The 23154-nt window shown below is 36.4% G+C and overlaps 1 protein-coding gene across 1 annotated transcript; it reads left to right on the top strand.

Annotated features, from left to right (window-relative positions):
- The first annotated feature begins 15362 nt into the window (after positions 1–15362).
- LOC122006936 (vacuolar protein sorting-associated protein 2 homolog 1-like) lies at positions 15363–22810 on the top strand. The gene is made up of 5 exons (XM_042562641.1): positions 15363–15563; positions 15826–15956; positions 18242–18346; positions 22177–22437; positions 22539–22810. The coding sequence occupies exons 1-5, from the start codon at positions 15527–15529 to the stop codon at positions 22674–22676; spliced, it is 672 nt and encodes a 223-aa protein (XP_042418575.1). The 5' UTR covers positions 15363–15526; the 3' UTR covers positions 22677–22810.
- Positions 22811–23154: the final 344 nt, after the last annotated feature.

Consider the following 23154-nt stretch of genomic DNA (forward strand, 5'->3'; position numbering starts at 1 on the left):
ATTAGCAAATTTACAGAAGAAAAAAAAACGCATTTTAAATTTTACTTGGAAAAAACTCTAAAATATTTAATGTGACTCGTTCATGCCTTATTTTATCCCAATAAACGCAGTAATGAAATTAAAAAAAAATGAATATATATATATAATTTATACATAGTGAGTAATCTTGGTTTGCTGCAAACGTCAAGGAGATGAAGGGATGTCCTTTCCCCTTCGTCTTCCTCGATCTTCCTATAAAAGGAGCGTCCAAGCAATGAAAAAAAGCAAGCGAATGAAACGGAGGTGATCAGAGAGCACAATGAAATTGTGAGGTGATCAGCGAGTGTTGGAGAACGTCTAGAGGTTGGGATTTGATTCGTAAAAAAGTTCGAGGAGGTTCCGAGTGGTGATCTTCTCGACGACAGCAACGAGTTCATCGGGAGATCCATGTAAGTAATTTACAGTTTACTTTTCGATTGTATTTCATGCTATCCGAACCAACAATGGTATCAGAGTAAAATTATGGTTCTGAAAGCATTAAATAAAACTGTGAAATGCTCGTGTTTTTTTTCGTCGAGAAGAAGATGAACAATACGTACTGTTCATCCGTCAAGTGAATCGATTCAATTCAATTGAATCATTTCAATCGATTCAAAATCGTAATGCACAGTGTTTTCATTTTTTTCAAAGTATGGTACTGAATCGATTCATGAATCGATTGAGAAAAAAAATGAATTGATTCATCAATCGATTGAGAACAAAAATAAAAGATGCAGAGTGTATTTTTTGACGAAGCACGGTGTACATTTAATTAGTTTTTTTTCTCCTTCACTTAGATAAACCTGCATGTGTAAAATTTTAATTAAATATATTTATTAAGTAATTAAATACATAATGAAATGAATTATTAATTAATAAATAAATATTTAATTAATTTATTGTTCAATTTACTAAAAATTGAACCATACCAACTTGTCCAATCAAACACAGGTCTAGTTTAAATTATTAGTTGATTTAAGCAGACCAATTTGATTCAATGATACCTAGATCTGGTTCAAATTATTTATTGGTTTAACCAGTTCGGTTTATTATTAAATCAATTGGCGTGATCTTGATTACATAAGTTGGGCTGATCAAATATGATAAAATTAGTTCTATTGTATTATATTTGATCAAAAAGATTAGATTTGTTCTAATGAGTCAGACTTAATCCAATGGGCATTGGATGAATCAAACAAACCTAAGTTTGATCAATAAGTCTGAGATTGACTCAAATGGTCAGAAAGCTCTGACCAATTAGATTAGTTCTAATGAGGACAATAGACTAAGCTTGAAATCCGAACTCTTGATCGACCGGTCTAATGGGTCAGTCGACTTAAACTCCTGAAAATCGAGAAGATTTATTTTTCTTGATTTATAATAATGGTTTTATGCCTATATAAATTGAATTAAACTAGTTTTGTACTGGTTAGTCGGTTTTGTACTGACTTATTTAAATTCAATTTTTCAGATGACACGGGCTATTACCACATTGACTCGTCGCGAAGTACGGCGAAACTAGCTCCGAGAGGAGATTCAGGAGATAGAGTATAAGTCTGCTTATAGAGTCACGGGCATGTTAGACGGCTTAATAGACTATTTTGGAAACTTGAGCAAGAAGAGTTTCCAGTCCTAGACGGTTATAGGATCTGGGCATTGATGCATTCATTGCAGAGTATCCTAAGGTAATAGCAGACTATGTATGGGGACGTCATGAAGGACGCGTCACATATTCAGAACTATGTGAGAAACTGCTTCACCATATAGGTGAAGAAGATCCTGAAGAATCTGAAGAGGATCCAAATCCCAAATAAATGGACCTCGAAGAATCTGAGGAGGATCCAGAAATGGATTCTGAAGATTTAGAGGAGGATCCAAATCCCGCAGAATCTGAGGATGATCTGGAGATGAACCTCGAAGAATTTGAAGAGGATCTAGAAATGGATCCTGAAGATTTTGAGGAGGATCCAGAGATGGATCCCGAGGAGGATCAAGAGATGGATCCCGAAGAATCAGAGGATGATCCTTAAGAGTGTGTAAAAGATCCAGAAATGGATCTGATGGATACATCTGAAGCTGAACCACCCATCATAGAATCCGGGATAAACAGGATACAATTACCCACTGCTATAGCATTTATCCTAGTGGGAGTAGTGCTAGCTTATCTATGTTACTAGTTTTTTGTTTACTGTCGTTATGTACGAACAGTGTTAGCTCATCTAGTTTTTGAGTCATGTAATAATTTCTGTCGTTATGTACGAATAGAATTATATAATGAAAAGTTATGTTATATGTTAACAAACTTGGAAATGATTAGTTCATATGAAAATGATTAGTTTATTTTAATAATGATTCGTTTATTAGATGGGATATATGTAATATGATTGATTAACGTTGATTAGATTAGAACATACAAATGATGAGTGAAAACAATGTTATCACTTGATTTTGTAAGCTAACTTTAATTTGCACTGAGTCAATAAATAATTGCACATATATGAATTACACTGAAATAATAAATAATGTGTTTATTTATGTAGATCTTGACAACTAAAAACATCATAGTTGAACTCAATAAGGGTGAGAAATTATATGAGGATAACTACAAAATCTGGCACCTCAAGATACAATACGTCTTGAGGAACAAAAAGTTCTAGAGACTGTAAATCAAATCATGGAAAACCAGCTGATGGTTCAACAACACAGCACAGACGTGACCTTGATGCCTATAAGGCATGGAAAAGGAAGGACTCCATTGCTAAGGGTATATTGATTAGTTCGATGTGGATAACCTAGTATTTGAGTATGAGCCATTACCATCTGCTCATGCTATCTGGGTAGCCCTTAGAGAGAAGTACAGTGGAGTAAGTCTGAGTAAGCTCCATTAGCTAAGTATCAAGTTTGATAGCTGTAAAAAGCGCTCGAATGTTACCATGACCCAACATCTTAGGGAGATGGGTAACATGATTCGAGAGCTTAAGACTGCTGGTTATGTATTGACCGATGAACAACAGGTTCAGACAGTTATATGTTCCCTTCCTGATTCTTGGGAAACGATGAAATATATTTTGACCCACAGTGAGAGTATCAAAATTTTCACCGATGTCTCACGCCATGTTGAACTTGAGGCGGAGAGGATTGAATCCGCAAGGATTTCTGGTCAAGCTTTTGTATCTGAAGGTTCTGGTTCCAAGAATAAGAAAAGATGGTTTAAGAAAGGAAAGGGAAAAGGAAAGGAGGCTAGTATTGTTGCTGTTAAAAACCAAATCAAGAAGAAAGGAAAGAAATATGGACAAAGACCTATGAGCAAGTTGACCTGCTTCAACTATGGCAAGAAAGGTCATTTTGCTCGGGATTGTACTGAGCCTAAAAAGGTAGGTCCATTGTTATCTTCTTTCCACGAGCAATATGTTGCAAGTACAGTGTTGTTAGCTGATTCGTATCCTTTGTGAATTGTAGATTCAGGAGCAATGAACCACGTAGCACGTGATCGAGCTACATATGTGGAGTACCATCGGGTACCAGCTAGCAACAAATGGATATATGTAGGAAACAATGCAAGAATTGAAGTCAAAGGAATTGACACTTGCAAGCTCAACCTACGTGGTGGGCGTACCTTGTTTCTGCATGATGTCCTGTATGCTCCAGAGATTCGACGGAATCTGGTTTCCATCATTTGTCTTCTTGATTTAGGTTACAATGTAAATTTTTATAGCCGTTGTGTGGAACTTCGAATTAACTCTGTGTTAATTGGGTATGGTTATGTAACAAATGGTTTTATGGTTCTTGATGTAGAACCAAATAATAATGATGGTTGTTTTTCAAACATTGCTCTTACTAATAATGTTGATGTTAATGATGAAATTTGGCATGCTAGGTTAGGACATATAGGACAAAAACGAATGAATATATTAGCTAAGGAGGGTCTTTTAGGCACTCATGCTAAGATTAACTTGTCTATATGTGAGCATTGTCTTGCAGGAAAGACGACAAGGAAACCATTTGGTAAGGCTATTAGGGCTGGATCACCATTGCAATTAATTCATTCGGATATTTATGGTCCAATGAATATGAAGGCTAGAAATAGGAGTTCTTATTTCATTACATTTATTAATGACTTCACACGTTTTAATCATGTGTATTTGATTTCTCACAAATCTGAAGCATTTGATTGCTTTATTCGTTACTTGAACGAAGTTGAGAATCAATTGGAACATAAGGTTAAAACCTTGCGCACTAGCCATGGAGGTGAATATTTATCTGATCAGTTCAAGACAATGTGTAATGAGAAAGGGATTATTAGACAGCTAACTATCCCTGTAATTCCACAACAAAATGGGGTTGCTGAAAGAAGAAATAAGACTCTTCTTGAAATGATTAGGTCTATGATGGGGCAGGCTAATTTGCCAATCTCCTATTGGGGAGATGCATTATTAGTTGCGGTCTATATATTTAACAAAGCGTCTTCAAAGTCAGTTTCATCTACCTCACATCAACGTTGGATAGACAGAAAGCCGGATTTAAGTAATCTGAGACCTTGGAGGTCAGCTGTCTACGTTCATGATAAAACTCACGAACATGGAAAATTAGGACTCAGAGGTAACAAGTGTATCTTTATAAGGTACTCTAAGACTTCTAAGGGTTATGTTTTTATTGGTAAGCGACAAGATGGAATCATCTCTGAAATAGAGTCAAGAGATGCTACTTTTCTTGAAACTGAGTTCCCAACACGAGGTGAAGTTGATAAGACAATTCCTCTATATGAGATAGAGGAGGATGATAGTATTCCTTTATCCACAGATCAGGAGATGCCTAAATCTAGTCAACCTAGTGGAAGTAATTTGCCACTGAATGAGTCAGTTTCTCAACAGTCTAACCTTCGGAGAAGTAGTCGTCAGATTATTCCTCGGAGAAGGTTTGATATTGAGAATGAGGCATTGATGATTCTCCCGGTTGATGATGAGGAACCTCGAACTGTTGAGGAAGCTTTGAGAAGCTCAGTTAGAAAAGAATGGAAAATTACAATGGATGAAGAAATGGAGTCAATGAGAAATAATCAAGTTTGGGATTTAGTCAATCTTCCTCCAGGCCGAAGGGCTATTGGGAATAAGTGGATTCTCAAAGTAAAGAGGAAAGTAAATGAATCGATTAATCGATACAAAGCTTGATTAGTTGCAAAAGGATATACCCAAATGGGGGTATTGACTTTGAAGAGACATTCTCCCTAGTTGTGAAGTTTGTGTCAATACGTGTCATCCTAGCTATAGTAGCATAATATGACATGGAATTACATCAGATTGATCTAAAAACGACTTTCCTTAATGGTAATCTTGACGAAGAAATCTATATGGTACAACCAGAAGGTTATGTTGCTGAAGGCCAAGAGAAAAGAATATGTAGACTTCGGAAGTCTATATATGGGCTAAAGCAAGCGTCAAGACAATGGAACATAAGATTTAATGAAATAATATTGTCTTATGGTTTCGAAATGGTCAATGAGGATCATTGTGTTTACCAAATAAAGGAGAACGGAAAGTTTATCATTTTATCATTATATGTTGATGATATGCTAATAGCTGGAAGCGACATAAAGTGTGTGATAGAAGTCAAAAGTTGGCTTTCATCACAATTTGACATAATAGATATAGGAGAAGCAGAGTACATCTTAGGAGTGAAAATCAATAGAGACCGATCAAAAAGGCTTTTGGGTTTGTCTCAAGAAGCTTATATCACTAAGATGCTACAACACTTCAATATGTTAGATTGCAACATTGAACAGACGCCTATAGCGAAATGTACTATTTTGAGCAAAAGTATGTATCACAAGACTCCTGAGGAAATAGCCGAAACAAAGAAGAAACCATATGTCAGTGCTATTGGTAGTTTGATGTACACTATGTTGTGTACTCGTCCTGATATAAACTATAATGTTGGCTTAGTTAGTCGTTTCCAGTCAAACCCAGGATCGACACACTGGAAAGAGGTGAAGAGGGTATTCAGATATCTCAAAGGAACAGTGGATTATTATCTCTACTTCCAAGGATCAGAAATGAGTCTAAATGGCTACTCAGATGCAGATTGGGTAGGGGACCTTGATGACAGAAAATCCACATCTGGCTATGTCTTCTTGTTGAATGGTGGCATCATCTCATGGAACAACAAGAAGCAGGCTTGTGTAGCATTGTCGATAATGGAAGCTGAGTATGTGGCTTGTGCAGCGGCTGTGCAAGAGGCTGTCTGGCTAAGAAGGTTTCTGAAGCATCTGAAGATTGCTGAGGACAATGGGAGTCCTGTTATAGTGTATTGTGATAGTCAAGCTGCGATAGCTTTTTTCAATGATCCCAAATATCACAGCAAAGGCAAGCATATAGAAATTAAGTATAATTTTGTAAGGGATATTATTGACAAGAAAAAGATTATTCTTGAGTACATCCCTACATAGAATATGCTTGCTAATCCTTTTACTAAGCCATTGACTAAAGAGTCATTTCATGGACATGTGAAGTCTTTGGGACTTCGAAGAATATAACTTGTTGTAAAGACATTTTAATAAATAAAAAATATCATGATCTATTCAGTGTATATGTCTTTGCTACATTCGAATAAAAGTTTCAATAAGCATGTTGACAGATTGAGATTGGTCCACTCACATGGACAATCATCTCTATTTGTTAAGTACGAATAGAGGTAAGACTGTTACTTATGTGATAGCTTATGTAGCTATTAATAGAGGTTTACCCATAAGTTAAGGTCACATTGATAATTGTGTCAAGATGAGATCATTTGTGTAATGATTGGAGTAAATGCACCCACCATTTACTGAATCTGCTGAAAGGCCAGATTAGAATTCATATGTTGAATTCAGGATTAGACATTAAGTATATCTAGATCGAAATTTGTACGATGTTAAATTTGGGAAAAACATGTGCTCTTTTTAGTAAAGAGAATAACATTGTAGCATGTGATTCATACCACATGTGCTATGACGACAAGAAGGGTAGCAGGAGAATGGATCTCTGCTTCTCTACTATGTGAGACCTTTGAGATTATAAGTTAATCTTAATCTTACCCTAAGTGACTATTTAGCTGTCTACTTGAAGTTTTGATCAGTGTATGCTACTTTAGCATGTTTCCTATTAGCTATGGATGATTCGGTGTATGGAGCATAACTACGAAAGCGACTGATTAAAATGAATAAATTCTAGCTAAAAAGGAATATTAAGATTGATTTACATCTATAATATTTATTCACTGGTACCAGTTACATTTTTAGTTCAGTACATAAAATGTAATTGTGAATAATTTGTTTGATTGAAGATGTTGAACATACTCTTGACATATAGTCAATATTAGGGATAAGAGATGTTCATAATGATGGGGTAAAGGCAAGTAATTTATGTCTCTGATTCATTCTATGGACATTTATGTCTCTGATTCATTCTATGGAGCAGCTAAGTAAGGTGTGACAATCTTCTTAGCGGTTGAATGCTCAATGTACTTGTTGTCGCACGAACCATTTCCCCTAATGTATGGAATGGATGTTCTTATTTGGTCTTTGTGACTAATTAATTTTACTTTAGTCTTCGTGACTTGATCCTCATAAAGTCTAAGTGACTTATTTGATCTTTGTGACTAATTAATTTTACTTTAGTCTTCGTGACTTGATCCTCATAAAGTCTAAGTGACTTATTTGGTCTTTGTGACTAATTTTGTTCTGATCTTCGTGACATGATCACCTTATAGTCTATGTGACCATATAACCTTATGGATTGACTTAGACGAGTGGGAGATGTTGGGCGTTACAGGAGACGAAGGGGGTTGTCTTTTTCGTTGCTGCAAACGTCTCGTTACTGCAAACGCCAAGGAGACGAAGGGACGTCCTTTCCCCTTCGGCTTCCTCGACCTTCCTATAAAAGGAGAGTCTAAGCAATGAGAAAAGGCAAGCGGATGAAGCAGAGGTGATCAGAGAGCGTAGCGAAGTTGTGAGGTGATCAGCGAGCGTTGGAGAACGTCCAGAGGCTGGGATTTGGTTCGTGAAAAAGTTCGAGGAGGTTCCGAGTGGTGATCTTCTCGGCGACAGCAACAGCGACGTCTTCGACGATACCTTCAGCAAGTTCATCGAGAGATCCATGTAAGTAATTTACAATTTACTTTTCGATTGTATTTCATGCTATCCGAACTAACATAGTGTGCGCATCAAATTTTATGTTTCATGTAGCCCTTTATTATCACGTGTTTAAGGTGGGGTGTTAGCTTTGAAATAGGTAATAATGTTTTTCATTGTACATGGAGACAGAAAAATTATAAGAAGTATTTTGCTTAGCATAATGATAATCCCAGTTAGCTTCATTGACTATCCCTGGGGTGATCGGGCTGGTCCCACGAAAGTTTCCCACCGGCCACCAGGGTAAATCGGGAAGCGCGCGTGGCAGTCAACCCAGACGCCCAACATCCTTTGATTGTGCTCCACATTTGGAGGAAAATTCTTGCAAATACGTCGTAGCTGGGGATCGAACCGCGGGTGCTTGGGTGACAACCTGGATGTCCTACCGCGACAACATACATAATGACATACATGGAAGAGGCGAGAGGTATGATATTTTATATCCTTGAAAAGTAATTTTAAAATTTATTGAAATAAAGATATTAATTATGTGTTTCTTTTGTAGTTATTATCCATCTTTAGACAAAAGAGGAACCTGCAAAATATGTAAAAAAACAAGCCTGTAATCTTTGTCTTCAACAACTATTCTCTATTACGATACCCATAAGCCAGCTCTCTAAAGGAGGCACTAGAAATTTTTTATTAGAAACAAGAGTTTCTGTATTAGAAACACGTATTAATAAATTAGAAATAGAAATTGAGATCCTAGATAAACAAATAAAAGAAAATCTTCCTCCACATTCTTCTTCTCAGGCTACCCTTGATAAAGGAAAAGGTTTACAACTTACACCAACAGATGTAATAGATCGAGATTTAGTCTTTATAAAAGCCTCTAGTATATGTAATACAGGAAAAACTCTAGACATTAGAGTCAAATGTCTGGTAAATATCCATGGCCATGAATTCACACTACATGCCTTTTTAGATAGTGGAGCTACCAACTCCACCATAGATGAAAATACACTTCTTTCTGTCTTACCGAAAACTTTTATAAAAACAGCATCACAACCATTACTAAGTACACAATTTGATGGCCAACAGTTAGCTTGCACGCAATTTGTTACTAACACCCATCTAAGGTTTTATGACAACTGTGGTAAATATGGTACACCACTCTCACTTCCTAAGCTATGGATTAAGCCACTCTTACATCCTAATATTCATTTAATCCTAGGTTTAAATTTTCTGGTAGCATCAGATATAGCTTGTCTTCTAACTAAAGATTATGCTCTTTTCTTTTCCTCACCCATAATATCTCCAATAGTATCAGACTATCCCTCTATTGTCCATCCCTTAACTACAAAATCCCACATAGAACTCCTACCTTCAGACAACACATCTTGTTAATGTTCTCCTAAAAATGCCTGTAAACAACCTAGTAAGAAGACACAACCGGATAACCAGACCTGTGCCCTAGCTTTTTCTGACTACCAAGACTCGGAAAACTAGCCTCACTTGGCTGGTCAAGCCCTATAACTGATGACACCTGTATCCCACATGATCTTATACTCCCACAACAGTTACTTCAACTAATAAACACACATAAACCTGATTTAGACTCTCTCATTTCTAGATTAGAAAAATTAGAAATAATTGGAGAAAATCCTACTAAATATTGGGACAGTGATAAAGTATACTGCAAGCTATCAATCATTAATCCAGACCTTACAATTAAGACCCAAGACTTAAAATATACAAATTGGGAAACTGAAGAATGCAAAATGCATATTAACCAACTCTTAACTTTAGGAGCCATTCAAAGGTCTACATCTATGCACCGAAGTCCAACTTTTATAGTTAATAAAGGATCAGAACAAAAACGTGGCCAATCTAGAATGGTATTTAATTACAAGAGACTAAATGATAATTGTCAAGAAGACGGTTATAAAATTCCCGACAAAGACCAACTCTTAAATAAAATCCAAAACTCAAAATGGTACTCAAAATTTGACATGAAATCAGGATTTTGGCAAGTTAAAATGCATCCTGAGTCTATTGAATGGACAGCCTTTTCCTGTCCCGAAGGACATTTTGAGTGGCTTGTTATGCCTTTTGGCCTCAAGGTTTCTCCTCAAATATTCCAAAGGAAAATGGATGATATTTTTCGAGATTTTTCTCTCTTCACTTGTGTGTATATAGATGATATTTTAGTTTTCTCTAAGACTAAACAAGAACATTATGCTCATCTTCATATTATATTTAATTTATTTGAGAAACATGGTCTGATTATTTCTCGAAAGAAAATGACAATAGCCACTACTCATATCGATTTCTTAGGAGCAGAAATAGGACAGGGACAAATAGCCCTTCAATCTCATATCTCTGCTAAAATCCTTGCTTTTCCAGATAAGATGGAAGACACTAAAACTCTAAGAGCCTTTTTAGGACTCCTAAATTATGCTAGACCTTATTTAAAAAATATAGGAAAAATCAGCGGCCCCTTATACAACAAAACCTCCTTAACAGGACAAAAACACTTTAATCAACAAGATATAGCACTTGTAAAACAGATTAAAGAATTAGTAAAAACAATTCCCATGTTAACACTACCACTTGATGCTGACTACTTAGTCATCGAAACAGATGGATGTGAAACAGGATGGGGAGGAATTTTATATAGAAAAACATCCAAGTATGACCCTAAAACTACAGAAACCTTATGCAGATATGCCTTTGGAAAATTTCAAGAAAAAGGACATCTTACCTCATTAGATTTTGAAATATTAGCAGTTATTTATTGTCTAGAAGCCTTCCGATTATTCATTTGTAATAAGCAAGAAATTACCATTCGAACCGACTGCGAAGCTATAGTCAAGTATAGTCAACAAACTAAAGGATTAAGAAAAGGATTAAGTACTAAGAGATGACTAAAATTCACAGATACTATTATTAATAAAGGTTTACGTATTCACTGGGAACATATAAAAGGAATTAACAATTCTTTAGCTGATACTTTATCTCGTTTACTCCACTAACAATTTTTGTTTAGGTAATGGATCGGCCAAGGAAAGTTCGCACCTCGTTTGCTACTAAAACATTAAGATTTGGAACAGAAGAACTACAACAGTTTACACAGCAAGAAGATCAGTTTCGCTCTTTATTCAGAGACAAACTATATCACATTCAACACTGTTTGATAGATAACATTTGGCACATTCCTACCATCCCTAGTAGCTCCGGACACAAGATAGCAGTCATAAATGCTTTAACAAACTACTTTCTAACAACTATACAAAAGCCAGCAGGCAAGAAATTCTCTTGCTATGTAGTCTTTTCTGGGCCACAAGCTGGGGTATATGCTACTTGGGAGGAAACAAATATGGCCATACAAGGCTTAGAACATCCTTTCTTCAAAGGGTATTATTCACTTGAAGAAGCTTTTAATGCTGCCAGAACTCAACTTGGTGCTAATTTCTTTATTAGCACTTTATTAAAAACAATAACTATGGTGCCAACTAGCTCACAATCAGAAGACACTCCTACATATGCACAAATTACTGAAGGAACTCATGGGTCTCCTTCCTCTTCCACAACATTAGAAGAAAATAAACCACAACGGGCTAACTATCTAACACTGGCCTAGTTAAAAGAACAAGCTGCTACAACTTTTGCTCAAAGAACATCTGCAGCCCATATATTGAGCCTGCCCAACACTATACCCGAGGATATCAACTCCTACGTTCGGAACCTAGCAAAACAATCTACACTACAGACATTTTTTGAATTATGTGAAGCATTAAAGACCTTCCACAAAAATCCCCCTCCTGGGCTAACTATTACCTATGAAGCAGAATTTGGCCCAAAACTTAAATGTCAGAAAATTGGGCCAACCTGTGAAGACTCTGCTAAATACGGATGTCCATGCCAGTTGCTATATTCCTTCCGAAAAGCCAACTTAGACATGTATAAAGCAATTTCATACAAAGGAAGGCTTATTACTCCTTTTCTTCTGATGGACTATGGACTGCTATACAAAGTCTGGATACATGATCCAGATTCGGTTAAACATTTTCCTAAAAAACTTGGTATTATTATTTCTCTGGCCCTCGAAGAAGAGGAAACGTTTGTTGTATGTACTTTCGACAGCTCTCCACCGGAATGACTTAACCTTAATATTGAACCAGCCAAACATCTGGTTAAGCTGGATATCAATGAAGTCGGGGGTATCCAAACAGAACTTGAAGATTACCCATCTGACCCCGATCTCCATTGGGAAGATCAATTAAAACATTGGAGAGCATCAGTACAAGGAACTAATTGGGCTTGGGATCGCTTGACAGATCCAGATAATTACTTCCTAATAGGAGAAACTTATACTGAGAAGATCTATTGGCCAAAAGATATGGGGACTAGATTCCTCCCTTTCTCCTTCAAAACACAGCATACGACATTGCTTTAACATTATAAAAGAAAAACTGAAAGATACTGTCAGAAGAGACTAGCCAGCTCTGTTCTCTCTGCTAGAGCATATAGAACAGCACTCAACAGAAGTATGCAGCCAGACTTAGCCGAAAGTTCACAAACTCCCTCTCTGGATCTTACCAGTGACAATAACCTCGACAACTTAATGGAGACTTAATAACGTCATCCATGACGTCCTCTCCCATAAACACAACACTACAGTAACATCTACCAAAAACGTCATTCATGACGTTTTTTTGCCACCTAGCCACTATGTCCACCCACCTAAAAAGAAGTCATCTGTCCCCTCAACTAAACCCTTCTTTTGCCAGGCCCCCTTTCCATTTTCTAGAGCTTTCCACTTGTCTTTCGCCAAGCTTTCTCTTTCCAGGCCCCTCTCTTTCTCTGCTTTCCTTCTTCTCCAAGAAAAGCTCTCTACTCCTCCTATAAAAGGACCCCCAAAACTCTCTTGCTGAAGCATCCACTTCCCCCCACTGCACTCACTACTGTCCATACTCTCCCGCTGTTCTTCAAGTTTGCGCAAGTGTGTTTGTAAGTTCTCTCTGTTAAGTTATGTAAAAATTCGGTACCTTTATGTAATATATGTTGTCTTCTATGTAAGCTATCTTTATGTAAAAATTTCATGTAACTCTCTGTAAAAATTCTCTACTAAATAAGATCTATGCTTGTTGCTTGTTTTATAATGATAATCTAAGTTTAGACTCAAAAACATTCTGTCTCTCTCGTCTTGGTTCTTTTCCTCAGTTCTTGTCTTAGTAACCGACAGGTGAACAGTAACTGTATCAGGAATAACCAAAATCATATAAGACCTGTGCGGGCTAAGTAAGAAGGGTAGCAACCCAAAATCTTACACATAAGCCGGGGCACTGATTGAAAGGTGAGGTCCTGAACAGGTGAGGCTCCCTGGAAAACAAACAAGAAAAGAAAGCAGTTTAGTAAAAAAAAAAAAGAGTAAAAATTTAAAAAGTCAATATATTTAACCATACCATCACGGTATTGTGACTATCTACTTTATTTCTGCACTTCACTATTACTGTATTTTTCTTTTACTATTTACTATTTACTGTTTACTATTTACTATTTACTGTTAACTATTACTGTTTTACTATTACTGTTTACTGTCAAGTTATTTACTGTTAATCTACTTTTGTTACTCTATTTCTGTTAATCTACTTCTGTTTCTTATTAAAAAAAATTTTACTATTACTGTATTTTTCTTTTACTATTTACTGTTTACTATTTACTATTAACTATTACTGTTTTACTATTACTGTTTACTGTCAAGTTATTTACTGTTAATTTACTTTTGTTACTCTATTTCTGTTAATCTACTTCTGTTTCTTATTAAAAAAAAAAATTAAAAAAAAACCAAAATTTTAAAAAAAATCATATTGTTGATTTTTTAATTGCTTTTGTATATGGATATAGATACATTTTTCTTTAAGTATGAAAATAATGTGTTGAATTCTTACTCCAATGTTATCGTATTGTGGTGCTACATTCATGTCTGTCCAAGCTTTATGTATTTCCTTTCCTAAGTCTCCTGGAAGTTTGCTAAAAAGTCTTTCCCCTAGTTCCGGGTTACAATAGTTTCCCGAGACTGCTGTTAATGCTAGAAAGTCATTACAAAAAGGTTTAATCCAGTTCCAACTAAAGAGTTGTAATTGTTCTAAGTCTCTCATAGCTTCTCTTTGTCTTATATCTAATCCAGTATTAGCATCTCTGGCAGTAAACAACCTATGAATTGTATAGCAAAAATTGAGTATGTTATTTCCTTGTGATGCCATCCTGGCTACTTCCTCGGGATATGTAGTTTTATAGGCTTCCGATGCTGCTCTGGCAACATCACCTAGGTAATTTTCTCCTACTCTTATCATGACTTCTCCTGTTTCTATGTCTAGTTCATGTCTAGCTTGATAATCTCTTTTAACAGAGACTATCCATTGTTCTAGATAAGTATCATAAAGTTACGGATCATCGCATTCTCCAATATTTAACAAGACCGAATTCTTGCCAAAGTAAGTAATTTCAGGTGGTCTTCTTTTTCCTATTGTTCTTAATAAAGGATTATTATTAGTATATGGGGTAATATTTGTTCTTGGGGGATGTCCTTCCCCATAATCCATAGTTCTCATAGAACTTTCAGGGTATCTTACTTGTAGCGGTTGTGGTCTGAAGTTACTAGTGCTACTAGATTCGGCTGGATTCATTAGATTTACTGTTGAGAAGTAATCTTGTTTTTTAGCAATTATGCTATGCTCTTCGTCGAAATATAACATCCAGTCAGGCTCAGGCTCTAAACCCAACTCCCTCTCATCCTCACTACCTTAATATGTTTAAGTATAAGATAAAATGACATTGATATTAATTATTCCCAATGACAGTATGCAGATAACCCAAGTGGAAGGTCGAAAAGGTCAGGTTCAAATTTTAAATCTATATATTTTTTACTTCAAATTTTAATCTTTGTATATATATATATGTAATATACATATTAATAAGATATAATATTCAATATTGTTTGTATTGCGTTAAGATAAAGAGGTAATGCTATAAGGATATAAAGATCGAATTTAATTTATAAAATTTAGTTTATTTTAATCTAGTTGTCTATTTTTCCTTATTTTAAAGTGTTGGTTTTTTCTTAATTTTTAATAACTATTTATCTTATTAGTATTAAATGGCTCGACTGGCTTATCCGCGACTCGCCCGGAGATGAGCCAATCAGACCCGGGCCAATCGAGCTGGCTGCCTGGCTGGGCCCTTCCCCGTCACCAGCTCAATCTCTCTCTACCTGTCGGTAAAGACAATCACAAAGATTCCTTTTTTTTTTCCTTCAGCGCGCACCGAGTCTCTCAATAGAATTAACGAGGCAAGAGGAAGAGCAGCGAAGTTTCGACATCGATCGATCGATCTCTCACCATGAGTTTTATTTTCGGGAAGCGGAAAACTCCGGCAGGTAGACTTCGCGATCGCAGTTTCTTGTTAATTTTGTCTATATTATCACTACGTGGATCCAAAGGGACGCTGTATTCTGACCATGATTCACTGTCGCCGCAAGAATTGCTTTTTGCCCCAAATCAGGCTTAGTTATGATTTAGGGTTCTGAGGTGTTTCTCATGCGACGGCTGAATTTTGTTCTTGTTATCTGACCGCATTTCTTCTCTCAACGGAAAGTTGCAAAGGATTCGAAGTCTCATGGGTGCTAATTTTGGTTGCAGAGCTGCTGAGAGAGAACAAGAGAATGCTGGATAAATCAATCAGGGAGATTGAAAGGGAGAGACAGGGGCTGCAAGCACAGGAGAAAAAGCTTATCGTGGAGATAAAGAAAACTGCTAAGCAAGGACAGATGGTATTTATTTGTGTTCTGCAAATATTTAAATGTTTATAATATGTAATCATTGGCCTTTTTTTTATGTCCGTTTTACCTTCTTTAAATTCTTTTAGATTTATAATTATGCTTCAAACTCTGGCTTGACAATGATGGGGTGGGTTTATAAATCATTACAATATGTTATTACCAGAAGGAGAATTACTTTGTAAACATGAATGATAACTAATTCTTTTTAAGCATTGCTCCACTTTACTTCTTTACATGTTGTCCGAGCTAAATTCACTTGGCATGATGCAAGCCATAGCAGTTAGATGCCTAAGCATGGTATATTTCCTCCAGCTAACTATGTTAAGTTAATATGTTTTTTTTTTCCTTTTAAACTCTTTTTTATACACATACCTCAATTGCTTAAAGAGAGGTTTCACAGGTTATGAAGTTGAAGTGGTTGCTTATACTGATTCTACTTCTGAGATTTTTTTTTACTTAGAATATCAAACTACAGAAGTTGAATATATATATATGGATAAAGTCTAATAAAGCTTGTCTAGCTTTTACCTATTTGTGTCCTAGGCTTAGTATCTGATTTTGCTTCACAACAACCCATTGACGCTTTTAGGAAGGTTCTTATATTCAATATACTTATTATAGTCTAACTATGTCACAATCTGTTGAACAAGCTTCTTCTGTCTTGTTTTCTTGTACGGAGTGAACTTTTCTGAAAGAACACTTTGTAATGGAGGACTCATCTATGGAAACACTTGTCTGAGAAAATGGATAGCTCCCTTTCTTCTTTACACTATTTCCATATGTGCATGTGTCTGGATGTAGATGGTTTGCTGCTGCTACCCATTTACAGTTCATTGTACACTGCTGTTTTACTTCACAATGAATGCGCTCACCTATCAACCATACATAACATGTATTATACAAGTTCTAACTGCATGCATATGACATATGACACTACCCACAAACTTAATATTGATACAAAAACAAAAAGTGGTTGCTTCCCCAAGTTGCTATCCGTTGTTTCTTCATTTGTCTTACTCATCTCATTGGTCTTCCTCTTCTTGGAAGAATGTTGTCAATATACCTTTGTGGAGCCCATAGCAAACTAATTTTGGTCAGATTCAACTTTTAATTTATTGTTCTACAGAGAATAAATATTTTGCTCAAATTATTGAAAATTGAAATAAGTTTTAAAAATGATCAAGAAGTTAAAGATATTGATCACTCATTTTTTCTCCCTTTATGCTTTATTGCACTATAAAAGTAAAAAAAAAAAGAAAAAAAAGAAGTGTAATTAAGAAATTTGAGAAGTGTGGATAATTAAAAGTAATTGAACGGCGATAAAAAAAAAATTGAATGCTATCTCCTCTACATTTTCATATCAAATTTTCCCTAAATGTGATCCATGTATTGCAACCTATGGACAGCATGAAATGATTTTGGCGGGGTCTCATTAAGAGGTTATTCATGTCTGGTATAAATAACCTCTTAATGAGACCCCACAGAAATCAGTTCATGCTGCCCATAGGTGAAGATACATGGAGCACATTCAGGGAAAAATTGGAATGAAAATATAGGGGAAATAACATTCAATTATTTTTTTATCGCAGTTCAATTACTTTAGTTATCCACACTTCTCAAAATTCTTAATCATGCTTCTTGGTTGTTATTTTGACTTTACTTCATGTATAGAGTTTTCTTTTAGATTCTAAGACCTCATACCTGTTGGATGTCAAGAAGTAGATTGAACATGCAAAATATCTCTATCAAGTCTAAGAGTAGAAAGAAGTTGGATTCTAACAAAGTACTATGTTACCTGCTTGAGTTAGTTTTTGTTAGATATGACTGAATTCTTTCTCATCTATAGGGACTAAGGGTATGTTGAACTCCTTTACTCTATCAATATAATAGACCTGCATTTCATGATTTGATGATGGCAAAGCAGAAATCTAGATATACTTAAAAGACTCATAAAATGTTTGTATGGGTTAACAAGATGCTTATTTTCCTTGGTGATCTGCATGGATCTCACTTCACATGAAAGATGAAAAAGAATAATTTCTCTTCGATAATAATATGGGCTGGATGCTCTTTACGTTGAACCTTTGATTTGGTTTTTCTCTGTGAATTGCTCTCTAACATTTGGCTAATTTTCACTATGACTGTTTTCTGCCTTATTTTCCATTATATATGGTTATTGTATTTTCCAGCTATATTATTTTCCATATGTCATTCATCTTATATGCGTGTGAGTGTTGTGATATAACTTCTCTTTGTGTGATAATTATTGATGACAGGCAGCAGTCAAGGTCATGGCAAAAGACCTAATTCGAACAAGGCATCAGATCACAAAGTTTTATGCACTTAAATCACAACTCCAAGGTGTATCATTGAGAATTCAGGTAAATGCTATCTTTGAATTTTATTCTCTTATTCATTCAGTTAAGTAATAATTACTTCTCAGGATGAGAAATGCTATGAGTCATCTCCATTTATTATTGATATATGCTGGTATGTGGGAATTCTTCACAAGTGTTTCGATAACATGAGCGTTAAGGGGAAGATGCTAAATTCCTATTAAGATAAATGTCTCAATCATGTTTTAAAATTTCGAATTGTATCGGAGTTTTGGTTTATGACCAAAACGATATAGTGGTATCGTATTGTGCCATGCTCATATGATTTTGATATTTTTAAATATAAATTATATTAATTAAAAACAATTTTTTTAACCTAAATATTAAAAAAATAAAAAAAAAATTAAAAAGAAAAAAAATGCGGAATTGTGATGCCCTTGCGACCCCACAAAGGTTGTTGTGGGATTGCGGTGCCCCCGCAACCTCGCGGAGGTTGCTGCGGGATCGCGGTTGCCTTCGCGACCCCATGAAGGTTGTCGTGGGATTGCGACACCTTTGTGACCATGTGGAAATTGCCATGGGATCGCAAAGGCTCGTGGTGCCAGTGCCGATATCGATGGCCGGCGAGCGGAATAACAAATTTCGCTGACCATGAACTAAAATTGAAAGATGCAACTCCAGAATTGAAGTTTCAAGCCATACAAAAAATTAAGATGAAATTGACAAAACAAAGCATAACTATCTCAAGAAAATAAAACCAGACAAAATATTTGAAAATGAAATAGTTTATTAATTGAAAGTTGAGATTAACATGGGACACTTTTATAACTCGATGCTTTGAAAACTAGGCTACAAATAAGCAAATTGAGAAATACAACAATCTTCATTAATTGATTATCAAAAATGAAAGATATCAATCAAAAATAGACTAATTACCAAATAACTTAACTAATTATTAAACATCTAAAATTAATTTGAGTCAATCAATCTACTATAGTTCTTGTTTAGGACTATTGCAACACATAATTGAACTCAATTCAAGTCTTAAAATCCACTATAGTTCTAATTCAAATAATACTTGAATAAACATGCATTTTGGCTTAATTGGAGCTATAGATATAACTGTTAGAAACCTAATTATAAATATGTAAGGGACTTGGTTGTAAATATCACATATTAGAAGAACAGGTGTAAATTGTAAACTTAATAATAAATATAAATACAGGAATAGGAGATTACCTAGGTAAGAAATCCCCATTAATTGTTTCATGGTACTAGAATCAGACCTGTCAATCTACTACAGTTCTTGGTTCGGATTATCAATACGCATGGATTAAATCTTGAGCTCTCGTGCCTGCCTCTGTGCAACACTCAGTCTGCAGACACATGCTCACCATCATAGACCTGTTTGATACCATGATGCACAATTGCAATCCCCTAGTTGTGGACAGCTGATTGTCATCGGACCTCACTCATGATTGCCATTCTTCTCCACGGCCATGCGACACCTTGTTCATCCTCTGCTTTGATCTCACACATGAGGTCATCCTTCTTCTTGCAAGGACTTTCGGGCAACCTCTTGTGTGATTCCTTTACATTAGACTCCTTTGCCATGTATTTTGGTGAGGAAGACTGCACCCTTGCTGTTGGTTTTCGGCAAGCAACACAATGCCCTCACCGCTGTTCCTTTTCATCATGCTGGGACCCCTTTGCGGCTGCTCTTTCCCTGCTTTAAGCAACAAGAAACATATTGTTTCCATCATCGTGCTGCTTCCCACAGTAAACAATTTCTCGCAGCTCCCTTGCTATTTCCTTTGAGCAGCAAGCAACATACCATTTTGAACAGTAGATAACTGCTCTCACTTCTGACACTGAGCAACATCCTCTTGACTTACAAGATCCACTCAATTTAAAATGTTGGATTCAGCAAATTCTTCCCAATTGTCTTACATCGTTGGTTCTCTATGCCTTTCTGGCTCGATAGTAAAAGTTGATATTGAAAAAAGGTTCTGTGTTGCCCATACTTTTTTTTTTTTAATTTGAGGAAATTTTTTGATTCAAGTTCTTTAAATTTTAAAAGATTAGAAGGCTGATTTATTTGGAAAGACTGTCATCTTGTATCTTCTCATCTAATTGATCCAATTGAGAGTATTCTACTGAATCAAGATGCTTCTGCATGGACAATCTTGGTTAAAATTTTTTGTGGCTGTCATTGGAGTTTCAATTGTTCCGCTCGATTTTGGTCCTCTTTTTTGTATGATTATATTCAAGATAAAAAAAAACATCTTTGCCAGAGGATTTCAGTTCACCTAGGAGATGGTAATTTTTGGTGCTCCTTTTTTTTTTTAACCTAGGACCATGTATCCAGTCCTCCGGGCCGACTAATCATGGGGATGATTGCCCGACCCTATAAAAGTTTTCCACCGACCATTAGGTTAAATTGGGAACTGCTTGGCCAGTTGCCCAACATCCTAGGTTTGTCATCTCACTCTAGGAAAATGCCCTTGTGCATCGTAATTGGGAATCAAACCGTGGGTGCTTGGAGGACTACATGAACGCCCCCCGCTACACCATAGCCTGGGAGACATTTGATAAAATTTTGGGTGCTCCTTGTTTGATCACTAGTTTGAGGTTACACTTCTTTGCCACGAGTTCAATTCATTATTTGAATTTAGGGTAGCTCTTATGCTAAACTATGGCTCAAATCAGGCATTCTTAGGTAAACCTGGGTCTCACATCATGCTTACCAATTTAATGGAGTGACATGCAAAAGCTCCATAATCAAGGAACTACTGTTGTTCTTAATTATGATATGGATTAGTTACAATGGTGATACAGTGATGAAGAGGGTCCCACCAAAGATAGGTCAAAGCAAGAAAGATCAGCTGACGTAAAGGTCAAAGTCAAGGAAGGCAAAGAGAAGCTGTCCACAGATCCAGCGAGGTCGGTTGAACGGGCTAGTTATGGCTGAACGGGCAGCATGTCCGAGCGGACGAGCAAGGCCAAGCGGATAGTATAAGGTTAAGAAATAAACGGACAATACATCCCCCGACCGCCGTCACGGTCGAGTGGGTGGCGTGTCCGTCTGGAGGAGAGGTAGCCCTTCGACAACGGAAAAGCTAAGCGAAGGGAGAAAGCTTTTTTCAATATGACCGAGCTAGGAGGTCCTGGCCGAGCGGACACCGGTCGTCTTGCAGAAGGACCCACGTACATATATCATCGTACCCTTTTAGAAGTCTGCGCTACTTACAACAGAGCATGTTCCGCAAATGAATCATATTTTAGAAGCTTCCAACTTGTCACATTAGTGATTTGCATACTCGCTTAAGGAAATATGTCAGGACACTTTTTGACTTATCTTTTCCTAGGACATTTTGAAAAACGTGCATACACTTTGAAATGTGTGCACTACAATAACATTATAAAAGGGGTTTCTATTTACAGGCGAAGGTATGCACAACTTCGTTATTTCACACGCTCTTTGCTATAGTATTTCGACTCTCTTCTACTAGATCGAGGACTGACTTGAGCGTCGGAACTCCTTTCCGACCCGGTACTAGCGCCTCTTGTGTTACAGGATCGCGTGAAGTCTTCGCCTCGTCAACCTTCGAAACATATCCTCAGCTTGCCATCTTCCCCGCTTTCGGACTGAATCAAATGACATTGGTGATCTTTGGATGTCTTCACTAATCAGTGCTTGCCAATTTTCTTCTGTCCAGGATCGTCGAAAATTCCTTCTGATATTTATTATCTACTTAGCCATTTTCATTTTAGTTCCTTGGAAAATTTCGTAACATATGTTGCACTAGGGGTAGACAGGCTTATTTCAGAGTTTAATAAGTTTGCATAATTACTGACTCGCTGTTATTTTTCAGACACTGAAATCGACACAAGCAATGGGAGAGGCAATGAAAGGTGTTACAAAGGCTATGGGACAGATGAACAAGCAGATGAACCTACCTGCACTACAGAGGATAATGCAAGAGTTTGAGATGCAAAACGAGAAAATGGAAATGGTCAGTGAAGTCATGGGAGACGCCATCGATGATGCTTTGGAAGGAGACGAGGAGGAGGAAGAAACTGAAGAACTAGTGAACCAAGTGCTCGATGAAATTGGAATCGACATTAACTCAGAGGTGGATCCAAATGTCTCCTTTATCAAGATCTTTAGCTTAATTGAACTTGTCTTTTATTATGTTTAGTAGCAAACATTCTTGATTTGTTCCTTTGCTTGCAGCTTGTCAAGGCACCTTCAACTGCAGTCACAAGCGCTGAGGCAAATAAAAAGGTTGCTCAAGTCGAAGCTGCTTCAAGTGAAGGTGGTGGAATAGTTGATGACTTGCAAGCTAGATTAGACAATTTGAGAAAAATGTAAATTTATATAAAGTAGATGAACACAAGGGTGATCAGAACTGAGAATTAATAGTCGTCCCATAAAGTTGACATAGTAATGTCCTTGTTATCTTGTGTTGAATGATACCAGAAAATGTGGGTGGCAAAAAGACTAAATTAAAGTCTAATAAGGTTGATGGCCACGTCGCTGAAAAAATCAAGTCTTTTACCTCAAAAATCAAGCTAGCAAGGTTGTTTATGGTCAAGTCACAACAAAAGAAAGTTTGAATATAGTTCTTTTCATGGTTTAACTCATGCTAGTGATACAATAAGCTAAAATATGCAACAATAAAAAATTACCAACTCTCTGAGTGATTAATTGTCTATTAGCAGTTTAGGGTTTTCAACCATCAACTTCTGGGCAGTTCTGCGTTACAGAATCTGATAGTTTTGTTCTCAGATATTCTATGACGTATCTTGTCATATATATATATATATACATAACATACGCGCTATTAACT

This window comes from Zingiber officinale, chromosome 7B (assembly GCF_018446385.1).
Source record: "Zingiber officinale cultivar Zhangliang chromosome 7B, Zo_v1.1, whole genome shotgun sequence".
In the NCBI taxonomy this organism is placed as follows: Eukaryota; Viridiplantae; Streptophyta; class Magnoliopsida; order Zingiberales; family Zingiberaceae; genus Zingiber; species Zingiber officinale.

Excerpts from the sequence above, each read along its gene's own strand:
- LOC122006936 (XM_042562641.1), top strand. The coding sequence starts at position 15,527 with ATGAGTTTTATTTTCGGGAAGCGGAAAACTCCGGCAG. Across the intron at positions 15,564-15,825 it reads GAAGCGGAAAACTCCGGCAG|AGCTGCTGAGAGAGAACAAG; the intron begins GTAGACTTCGCG and ends TTTTGGTTGCAG. Across the intron at positions 22,438-22,538 it reads GAATCGACATTAACTCAGAG|CTTGTCAAGGCACCTTCAAC; the intron begins GTGGATCCAAAT and ends CTTTGCTTGCAG.